At 34.7% G+C, this 12,399-nt stretch overlaps 1 protein-coding gene across 10 annotated transcripts in view; it reads right to left on the reverse strand.

Annotated features, from left to right (window-relative positions):
- Nucleotides 1-12,399, reverse strand: part of Kdm6a (lysine demethylase 6A) — a 150,921-nt gene that overhangs the window by 52,271 nt on the left and 86,251 nt on the right. For all 10 annotated transcript variants that reach the window (XM_059251409.1, XM_059251415.1, XM_059251410.1 and 7 more), the window contains exon 7: nt 3,313-3,367. In XM_059251409.1, coding sequence (XP_059107392.1) covers nt 3,313-3,367 — 55 coding nt within the window. The remainder of the gene's footprint in view (nt 1-3,312; nt 3,368-12,399) is intronic.

Here is a 12,399-nt window from a genome sequence, read left to right on the forward strand (position 1 = left end):
AAACTATATGTAGTCATTATTGGTCATTATAAAATAAAGTGTTAGTTATTAGTAGTGTTAATAGCTATACCAAATGAATATATACTTTATAAAGTTCAAAATGGCAACATTTTTAAACTTTCACATTTCAAAACACAGTACTTAAAATTGAGTTACAAACCAAATGTATAATAAAGTCAATATTTAATAAGAAAACACATTAAAACAAAAAAAAAGCCATTAGATTGCCATGTTACATTACACAAAAACAACACTTATTAGGAAGTTATAGACCATGGTAGTAACACAGAGGGCATGAATGGTTGATTTTTTTTTTAAGTGCTTCAGAGTTGGATTTCATCATTAAAAAGACAAGCAAACAAACATGTCAAACCACTTGGAAGGCAAATAGTAAACAGTCCTGGAATTAACATATAAATATTGAAAATAAAAGAATATTTTGGCTTTTATTTCCCCCTCTTCCTCATAGCATATCACCCGTGTACAAAAACAAACCAAGAATAAACACTGGTACCCCCCCCGGGGGGTGTATATGTGTATATCTGGACTTCAAGGACTCTTGAGAGTCTCTCAAAATTACATGTACATAGTTTATATAGATTTGTAAAAGCAAGGTCCAAAGCTATCATCAAGTTTTCAGAAAGGCTTGTTATTAATGTAGATTTCTGAAATTATGACTCTGACACTATGGGCAAGGTCTGAAAGGCTGCCTTTTTATTCATTTCTGTGCGTGATTCTTGATGCCTATCCTCTCTACCTCAACACCAGGTGAATAATGTCATACAAGCAAGGTAAGAAAACACATAAACATATAATGAAATTTAAAATAACATCCTGGATGAAAAGTATAATACTATAGTAAACAGATAAGTGAAAATTAAAATATCTTTAGAAAGTATTTAATACTATATTAAACATCAGGTAACTGAAAATTAAAGTTTCTTTAGAAAATGAAAAACACAAGTATAAGTATAAGTTATACAGAAGATACGCAAGGGCTTTTGTCTATTCTTCACTACCTACTACAGTGCAGCTCTTATAGAGAATTCCAGTCATATATGTCCTCATTATGTGAGAGGAAGACTATTACAAGAAGAGATGGAAAAATCTATACACTTTTACACCAGTGTTCTAAAATACTTTTTGCCACTAACATTTTTTTGTTGTCTAATAAAAGGTGGTAATTAGAAAATCAAAACAAAACATCAACAGCTAGTTGGTGTTCCACTACCATTCTAAACTTCCTCTAGCCTGTCCTACGTCCTTATGAAAAGAATCTCATTATGCCATGAATTATTAAGTCCAATGTTGTCCTTTACATACATTTAAATTCTTTAAAGTCCTCTTTGAAATAGAGCATAACTTCAAAAACAAAAAGTTTCACCAAATCCAACTGAGGTGAATTTTTTTAAAAATAATATTGCCATAAAAGGTCATGAAACTAAGTTTATTCAGAAACTAATATTTTGAGAATTAACAAAATTAATACCAGAAAGATACTATTTTATCCCAAGGAAATCTTATAATGAAAAGTCTCACCTCACCATGATCCTGCTTTTCAAATTATAAACTGCAACTTACACTCCTAGAAATCATTTTCAAAGCTCACTTTACTTATTTATAATTTTAGACTTTTTGGGGGGGAAGGGGTGATGAGGATGGGCAGTGCTCCACCACAGAGCTACTGTGGTGATATATTGTATACCCCAATAAACCTTACCTAGGGATCAAAGGACAGAGACAGCCACTAAATTAGACATAGAGGTCAAGTAGTGGTGGCACACACACTTGGGAGGCAGAGATCCATCTGGATCTCTGAGTTCAAGGTCACACTGGGCTACATGTGAAAAACAGAACTAGGTATTGGTGACACATGCCTTTAATCCCAGAAGTAATATGGCAGGACACAGAAAGGTACATAAAGTGTGAGGAAACGGGAACTTGCTCTTTTTAGGCTGAGGATTTCCTAGAGGTAAGTACTAATGGCTGGCTGTTCTGCTTCTCTGACCTTTCAGCTTTCACCCCAATATCTGGCACCGAGTTTTCTATTAATAAGATCGTTTAGCAATTCATGTTACAAACTACAACTGCAGCTTGCCCAGGCTGTTAATCTATGTTATATTAAAAATTCTGCAACTTCTCACTAATCTAAAATTTTCCATAGGCACTACTTGTCACTAACATATTTCTATACTGTTGTCTAAGTAGGACAGAATGATCAAGGACCTGAGTGCTGAATCTGTACCCCTCAGATCAGCTCTTTGCTCTCTGCACCTTCAGGTTAATAGAACAATGTTTTTCAACTGTTCTCTTTCCACTTCTCCCTTAAAAAGGAAGGAATAGGAAGGAAGAGGAGGAAATGGGACAAGATAAAGGAAAAGAGAACCGAAACATAGCAAAACAGTTATCTCATGACACACAGATCCACTGAGTAACTTGAAAATTTTCATGTAGTATTAGTCAGTTTCTCTTATATTTCAAGTTTTATTTTTCCAAAAATATTTTTTAAAAATCTAGATCAAATTCAAACATACTCTTCAATTATCTATTAGTTGCTTTGAAATATACTACATAGATACACTAGAACATACACACTGATAAACATATCAACCCATCAGTTCCTGGAAAGAAATCTATACAAAAAAGCAAACAAACAAACAAACAAACAAAAAAAAAACCACTGGATCAAAACACACATCACAACAGCATTCTTCTTTAATTACTTGGAAAATGTCACCTCAAACTTTGTGTATGATGTCTCAAACTACAATAAAGTCAAAGTATTTCCAATAATTTTAACACCACATAGCACAGTGAACTCCTACATAATTCTTTGCATATTCACTAAGTGATTGGCAAACACTGTTTGTAATTCATTTAAGTCATTTACAATATAATTAATAAGCTTTTTTTTTTTTGGTTTTTCGAGACAGGGTTTCTCTGTGTAGCTTTGCGCCTCTCCTGGAACTCACTTGGTAGCCCAGGCTGGCCTCGAACTCACAGAGATCCGCCTGCCTCTGCCTCCCGAGTGCTGGGATTAAAGGCGTGCGCCACCACCGCCTGGCTGAATAAGCTATTTTTTAATCAACCTTGTTCATCAGCCCACTTCACTACCTATCTGTTTCAGACAGACTAGTGACAATATTTAATGTCACAATTCCATATATACAAGTAGCCATAACAACCAATAGTTACACTCAATAATTCTAGAAGAAATAAACTGCACAGAATTTGTTAACATGATTGTAAGTATTATCATCATTTATAACAAACTGATCTGAACACATATATCAAAAGGTACTTAATACTTACTTTCAGCATTGGACAAAGTGCAGGGATTACAGTCAACCAAAGCTAACTGAAAATGCTGCAAACAACAGGAAAGCAAGAAAGTCAATGCATTAAAAATTTAGTCATATGAATGGATCTTAAAATATTTTCAGGTATGTCAGATCTAACAAAGATTTGAAACTTTATTAAATTAAAGATTTGAAACTAAATTAGTATATTCCACAAATAGAATATACTAACAAGTGAATGAGAATTACTTTGGACATTCACTGCTGACAACTGAGATATATTTACTGCAGGGTCTTGAAGCAGGTGAGAGTAGAGAATTTGAAGAATCAATCTTATTAAGTTATTCATGTATCTTTTTATTTATGAAAAAACTTTAGCGCTTTTTTTTTTGGTTTTCGAGACAGGGTTTCTCTGTGTAGTTTTGGTGCCTGTCCTGGATCTCACTCTGTAGACCAGGCTGGCCTCAAACTCACAGAGATCTGCCTGCCGCTGCTTTTTAAATATTGAAGTAAATAGGAAATGTTATAAAGCAATTTAAATACAATGTATTATTTTTCATGAATTTATTTTTTGAAAAAATTCTGGGGATCAAACTTAGGGTCTCCTGAGTGCCAGGCAAGCACCCAATCCACTGACTTCTATCTCTAGCTCTGTACCATAATTTTTAAGAATGTTAAGTCAAATTCCAATAGTATTGTCCAGCCACTTTTTATCTCAGTGAAAGAACTTTTGCAAGCAAAAATTTCATTATGAAAACTGTCATGAAGGGTAAAACTATCTATCTGCCTTCATTGATTCTTCAGTAGTCATTATACTTAAGTACCTTATAATTAGCCTGTATTTATCTATAAGATATAGTTTTCCTTTTAGAATGCATATATATAATTTGCTTAATTTCTCATAATTTGCTTAATATTAAACTTACAAGCATACATAAAAAATACATGTTAACATCAGTATTTAACACAAATTTTTTAAAATGCAAGAACACTTGGTGACATGCCTAGTTTAGCAACATTAAATTGAGCATACAAACAATTTTAAAAAGGAAAGCAAGCATTATAGAGTTGGTATAAATTTTAAGTTTAATAAACAAGATAATAAAATCTCTTTAATACTCTGAAAAAATATCACACAAATATATATATTCTAATTTTTCAGGCTGCCACAAAACTTCTGAAAGTAATAAACAATCATAGTACAAACCATTTTTTAAATCAGTTTTAATAAACTTACTTCTATTTGTTAATTGAACCATCTAAAAATAATCGATATTCATGGTGGCAATTTCTAGATGTAAGCTCTAAAAGAACTAACTTTCATCAAGAGAAATACTATCGCCAAGTATTAAGTATTTCAACATGAAAGCAACAAAACGGCACTTGATGAGTTTGAACCGTCAGGTATAAGAATAAACTGTCAGTTACCTAATATTATATGGAAAAGAAAGTTAGAAGAGTACCATTTGATAAGAAAAGAGTAGCTTTATATGTGCTATCACAAAGGTCTGTTACATTATATGCAAAATCAAGCTAGCATCTGCCTTTGTAGCTTTCTTAAACCTTATGGCTTATAGTAACTTCTGAATGGCTAAACTAAAATAGAACTATAAACACTAAATCTTAAATGTGTAATCTACTTAATAAATATTTATTGAAAGCCTCCAATGCCCTATGAACATATATACACTATAAGCACAGTGGTCAACAAAAACAAAGGTAAAAAATTATATACCACACTTGACTGAATTTAAAAAAAAAAAAAAAGCTCACCATTTGATACTTCAAAGATTGCTTGCCCTTTCCTTTGGTCTACTAAACAGATTTTATGTCTTCAAACATCCCTTTAGTATGCCAGCACAGCAATAGAAAACAGCCTATTTTAAGATACATGAGTAGCATGAGAGTAAAGCAGGCTTTCCTCTAGACAGAAAGAGAAGCAGAACAATCATACTTTCAGTCTGTACTCTATTTCTAAGTCTCATCTAGCTTGTAAATAGAAATTCATATTTGACAGAAGACAGCCCTTTCCTAACTAAGGCAGCAAAGGCAACAACTGAACTAAAAGGAAAACAGCCTCGAAAAGATCAGAGTTTTACTGATTTCACCAAAATGCTGAAAGGAAGATCATCTATCAGCATTCAAGATCCTACATAGAAATCTGGCATGAATCATTTTGGTCACATATTTATTAAATGCAGCCATCAAATCACTGGTTCAAACCTACAAACATTTCCAAAGAGAAAAGATGGAGGAAAATTATTGATCAAAAAATATATTCAAAACATCTTACAAAATAATTACTGTTTATAATGAATTTATTAATAAGGGGCTAGAGAGATGTTTTAGCACTTAAAGAGTACTTGCTGTTCTTGAAGAGGACCTAGATTCAGTTGCTAGTACCTACTATACATTGTGGCTCACAGGCATCTGTGATTCCAGTTTCAGGGCATCCAATGGCAATCTGCTGGCCTTCTCAGGCACTGCACACATGTAATATACATACATACTTGCAAGCAAAACACTCATGTACATAAAATAAAAATATAGATAAAATTTTTAAAATGAGCCGGGCGGTGGTGGCGCACGCCTTTAATCCCAGCACTCGGGAAGCAGAGGCAGGCGGATCTCTGTGAGTTCAAGGCCAGCCTGGTCTCCAAAGCGAGTTCCAGGAAAGGCGCAAAGCTACACTGAGAAACCCTGTCTTGAAAAACCAAAAAAAAAAAAAAAAAAAAAAAAAAAAAATTTAAAAGGCATACAAAATCATTCTACATAAAGGAAAACACTGACATATCTTTTGGTATACTAAAGGAGTATGAGGAGTTTGGGTGTAGGGATAACATGATTTTATAGCTTTAAGTCCAATATCTGAACATAATATATAATATATATGTACATATAGGATATACACACACATATACCTATTAACATATGAACCACAGACACAACTGGGAAACATCTGTACCTCACACCAAAATACTACAGTGCTAAACCTGACTTCAGTTGTATAGAACAGCCATTATTAGAAGAGGTTTCTGCGGTCAAAAGAACTATATACAAACACAAAGACTGAATGTTGTCAACAACAACAACAACAAAAACGGTTTCTAAGCAAAAAGGTTTGCCTAAGGTATGCCTTTAATATTACAGTGATTTTCTTTTCTTCACACAATTTTATGCAGTTTGAAGCATTGCAAATTCTCTTGACATTTATGAGTATCTAGGCCTAGTGCCTACAGAGGTCAGAAGAGGGCATCAAATCCTTGGGTAGGTTGGGGTGAGGGGGGACACTACTGAAATTATAGACAGTTGTGAGCTACCACGTGAATGCTAAGAATTGAACCTAAGTCCAATGGAAGAGCAAGCAGTGCTCTTAACTGCTGAGCCATCTCTCCAGGCCCTTAATATCTTTATAACCAACATCAACTTTGGTTTTAAAAGGCTTTGACTTACTCAGTATTTCACAAATTATGTTACAAACATGTCATTTGCTCCACATGGCCTATGGAACTTGATTTCTAATTGAAAGCTGAAATCTATATTCCCATAACATAAAATGAATTTTTAAAATTTCTCTTTAAAGTGCTTCATTCCTAGCTTTAGAGTTTGTCTATTTACAATCCTATGGAAAAGGGATGAATTTTTCCTATTTACTTGAAAATTATTTAGAACAATATTTGGATTCTAAACCCAATCCAGAATGTTTTGATTAACAAGAGTTGGAGATACCACTATTCAAACCAGAAAACAATCTGCCAATGGTTAAATAGCCAAAACTGGTATCTGCATTCAATGAAGACAGATACAGTCTTTTAAGAGTTACATGTTAGCGCTGGGCAACGTGGTACAACACCTTTAATCCCAGCACTTGGGAGGCTGAGGCAGATGGATCTGTGTGAGTTCCAGGACAGCCAAGTCTACAGAGAGAAACCCTGGAGTGGGTTGCAGGTTAGCAATAGGCTATTATCAGCTTTTACTCTATACTCTCCTATGGCTACAGAACTAACTACAATGCTCACTAAAGTTAGTGTGCAACAAGGTTTTTGTTTTGTTTTGTTTCAATTTCAACTTTTTTTTTTTTTTTTCCAGAGCTGAGGACCGAACCCAGGGCCTTGCGCTTGCTAGGCAAGCGCTCTACCATTGAGCTAAATCCCCAACCCCCAATTTCAACTTCTTTTTTTTTTTTTTTTTTTTTTTTTTAAAGATTTATTTTTATTTATTATGTATACAGTGTTCTGTCTGCATATACACCTGCAGGCCAGAAGAGGGCACCAGATTTCATTACGGATGGTAGTGAGCCACCATGTGGTTGCTGGGAATTGAACTCAGGACCTCTGGAAGAACAGGCAGTGCTCTTAACCGCTGAGCCATCTCTCCAGCCCCTTTAAGATTTTATTTATTATGTATACAATGTTCTGCCTGCATGCCAGAAGAGGGCACCAGATCTCATTACAGATGGTTGGGAGCCACCATGTGGTTGCTGGGAATTGAACTCAGGATCTCTGGAAGAACAGCCAGTGCTCTTAACCGCTGAGCCATCTCTCCAGCCCCAATTTCAACTTCTTAAGGGAATACAGAGAACATTTGTAGGACCTTAAAAACAGGGCTTTATGTATTACCCAAGAGAAGAAAAGGTATGCCAGATAGTGTTGCAAATCAAAGGAATTTTTTCTTTTCGTTGTTATAGTCATTCTAAAAGTATAATTTAAAATTTAAAAAAAAGATCTAAAACTAATAAATGTAGGATGAAAGTATTTGGTTCTAGAAGGGCACATGAGACATTCTTGACTAAACTGACAATGTCTTCTCAAAGCCCTCAAACTTAGCTTATCAGAGTCTTTTCAAATACAAAGCTGATGTTGTGACTGCTCCTAGGAGAGACTATTTCACATTAATGGCTTCCTAATAGCTACCAGATCCTTTTACTATGTTCACTGAAAAGTGGGTTCTTCTTTGTAATTATACCAGTCCAAGCTCTTAAAAAAGTTTCTCTAACAAAAAAGAAAGGCAATACACATTATACTACTGATATTCAAATCTTATTTCTAGCTATTCTTCCTGGCTTTGGGCTTTGGCCTACACCAGCTGAAATCCCTTGGTTAACTCCCAAATCAGTATACTCTTAAATCAATTTTCACCTCCCAAATTCAAAACCTGCTGTTACTTTTTTTTCTTTTTCTTTCTTTCTTTTCTGGTCTTTTTGTTGTTGTTGTTTGTTTGTTTGTTTGTTTTGTTTTTCGAGACAGGGTTTCTTTGTGCTGTGATTTAAGACATGTGCCACCACTGCTTGGCTGTGGTATTACCTTCATCAGTTATTTTAGTCAACAAACTAACTGTAGTAGTTTTGATATTAAATGTCCCCGATGGGCTCATGTGTTTGAATATCTGGCCCTCAGGAGGTGGCACTATTTGGGAAAGCTGTTAAATCTTTCTTGAGGTAGTTTCTTCATCCTGTCCACTCTCTGCCACCTCAGGTTTCTGTCCCCATGTTTTCTATGCCATGAAGGATTGCATCAACTCAAACTGTAAACCAAACTATTGAATTGCTATTTGTCAGATACTCGATCATGACTTCAAGATAAGTAACTAATACAGTAATCAAGCAATTAATTAATAAGGAATCTCTTCCCATATCAACTCAGTAGTTAGTAATCTCCTTAAAATTCTGTAGCCAGAATTTGTAACCCTATCTACCCATCCCTTCGTCTCTAAGAACTCATTTGTCCTTCTGCTCTTACTCAGGTTTTTCCCATGTAACCATACCATTTCATCTCCCAAATCCTCACTGTTACTAGTATTTTGCAAATGCAAAAGGGACTCACTAAAAATTTTAATAGTCGAGCAGCGTAGTGCACACCTCTAATCCCAGCACTTGGAAGGGAGAGGCAGGCTATTGAGTTGGAGGCCAGCCTGGTCTACAAAGTAAGTTCCAGGATAGCTAGGGCTACACAGAGAAACCCTGTCTCAAAATATAAAAAAGAAAATTTAAAAAATATAATTATAGCCGGGCGGTGGTGGCGCACGCCTTTAATCCCAGCACTCGGGAGGCAGAGCCAGGCGGATCTCTGTGAGTTCAAGGCCAGCCTGGACTACCAAGTGAGTTCCAGGAAAGGCGCAAAGCTACACAGAGAAACACTGTCTCAAAAAACAAAAAAACAAAAAAAATAATAATAATAATTATAATAATAAACTAGACCCAGTATGTGCCCAATATGCACGGACAAATGACCAGAATGAGGCAACCTAATTTTCAAGTTCTTTCCACTGAGTAAGTAACTTGTAGATATTCAAAATAAAGATGATATGCAGATGATTCGTACTGTAAAATGATATTTTGGAGAATAACCTTCTTTAAAGTGAAATTAGATATACTGATTGCTTAATAAAGTTGCGGTTTAACCCCAAATTTAACTACAAACTTAAGTCATTATGCATAAATACTAATAGTCACTATTTAAATCCAAAAGAGCTGTGTTCTTAAAACTTCTGGGAAAGAAATTTGTGATGTAAGAAATCTGTAATTACCCTAACCCCCCTGTATAGAGCATATTTACTGCCACATATATAATCAGTTAGGACTTTTTCAAATATGTATTTCATAGATACTAAAGTATTTCAGACATTTTACTACTTTCTATACATAATCGAACTCAGAGAAGTAAATGTCAAATATAAAAACAAAACGCGACAGGTAAAGTAGAGAAATGCAACCATTAGTAAATGGCTACATAAATCAATTGAGCTATCACCAGGTAAAGTTAACAAGTTAACAAGTAGTAGGGAAAGGAATGAATAAACAAAAGAAATCTCCTTCACAAGTGAGGAAAAATGTATAGAAAGCAGCCAGGAATAACATCATGTCAAAAGTAACAGCGGCGTTCTATCCAATTGAAAACAAAGTTCCACTGCAAGTGACAGTTAAGGAAGGTTTATTTCATAAGAAATGAAGTAGCTTCCAATTTCCACAATCAAAATTCGAATTCCTGCTGGCCATAAAAAGTCAAGGAAAGTCTTAAAATATAATAAAAGAACCAATAGTTGATCTGAAGGAAGAAATACACAATGTAACTAAAAGTAGGGAAAAAAATTACTAAAACTTCTACCAGAATACTGCTCTAATGGTTTTTAATATATGCTTAAACACACAAAAGAAACAAGTATTAAGATTCATCTCATAAGGCTTACTATCTGGTAATGAACACATCTTTATTTGTAGACCTCATCCTGGATTTAGTGGTATTGCTACCAATAACGGATACACACAAGTATGAAGTTCATTAAAGAAAAGTTTAAAAATACAGAACAGGCCTTTCTCACTCTATTTGTTACAGCCAATTCAAAAAAATAAGCCTATATGGCTTCTATGACATATTAATACTATGTCAATCCTTTAGTGAAGAATTAATTTCTTCTCTTAGTATCTTTCTATAGGCCAAATCCAACACTAAGTCTTAAGTTTGAAAGCTTTCAACAAATTTTTCTAAACTACTGGAAGACAAGGGGAACTTTCCAATCACCTTTTTAAAAGGTAAATCCTATGGGTGAGATATTCTCTCTCAATATACTCCAAGACCAGGATTTTCAAAATGTCAGAAGAGGTAAGAGATGAACATCATGAATGAAAGAGAACACACCAGATATGAAGAAGGAATATTAATTGTCACTGTCTCCAGACGACTGAAATAACAAAAATGTAAGGTAAATATAAAGAATCATAGATATTTTGAAATTTAATAGTATGGATAAAATTAATAGCTAATATTCAAATTCCTAGGATGTATTTCTTGAGTTCATAATAGCTTGACTACATGAAACAAACTGTGCATCTATAATAAAAAATAAAATGAAGCATTTCTGTGGCAACATCCCTGCTGGGCTACACCTGGCCTGGCTCCAGAGAGTAGTACCTAGCCCTAATCCACCTTTTGTTTAGCAGATACCCTTTGTTTCTCTTGTCTGAGAGTCTCCCAAGGACACAAAGCCTATGCAAAACTTAGTTCAGGAAACCTGGAAAACTGTGGTACCTGGTGAATCAAGAAATTTGTATTTGGCTTTGTATTTCTGGAAGCTCCTTTCAGGTTGTTTTGAACATATGGAAATCAACTGGCTAAAGTGTAAACATGGAGAAAAATAAAAATGCCCTGGGCGAAGGGAAAGTATTTCAGTCTTTAGAAGCTGGATCCCCCTACAGCTGCAAAAGGCTAGATTCATTCTTAAGGTGCCTCAAAGGACACAATGAACACACACACATACACGCATGGAGACACATTTCATACATTCAAAGATGGTTTCTAAGAAGGAAGTGAATATCTTGTCTTGGTTTATCTTTTTTGGCGTTAATATATCAGCATTTAAAACTGAGAATAAAATTTTCAAGTTTTGAACCAGGTATAGTGGCTCATACTTGTAGTCCCAGCACTCAGGCATTGAAACAGGACTGGAAGTTCTAGGCCAGCCTAGTCTCTACACAGTAAGATGTAACCTGAGCTACAGAACAAGACCCAATTTTAAAAAGGATTACTTTGTTTTAGGTTTTCTGTAGGATATAAGATCAAATCAGACACCCAGAAATGAAATAGTTTCCAGTAAGATAAAAACAAGGTGAACTGCTTTTTTGTATAAAAGTATGCTGACTATAAGAAGACAAGTGATGAGTACTAAGGCATTCAGAGAAAACAACTCAATATCAGTTTTTTTAAGACAACAAACTTCTTTCCTAAAATATTTGAGTCTACACTGTAAGTAGACATTTTAACATTTTATAGCCTCTTCCACTTCATTACCTAGCCATTTAAAACATACCAATACCTGGTAAAGAGCCAGATTTTTATTTTAAAAAAGTATTATTTGAGTTAAACCTATTTCTATTCAAATATCCTTTTTTAATTCTCATCTCATCCCCTTCACATTAACCCATTCAATCACATATCATCTTCAAATATCACAATCCATAACCTCCCTTTAAAAAAAAAAAAAAGTTGGGGAGTCCTTTTAAAAACTACCAAAATGGGGGGGGGGGATCTGGGGGAGTGTCATGCCTTTAATCCCAAAACTCAGGAGGCAGAGGCAGGCAGATCTCCTTGAGTCGCAGGCCTGCCTG

Source organism: Peromyscus eremicus, chromosome X (genome assembly GCF_949786415.1).
Source record: "Peromyscus eremicus chromosome X, PerEre_H2_v1, whole genome shotgun sequence".
Lineage (NCBI taxonomy): Eukaryota > Metazoa > Chordata > Mammalia > Rodentia > Cricetidae > Peromyscus > Peromyscus eremicus.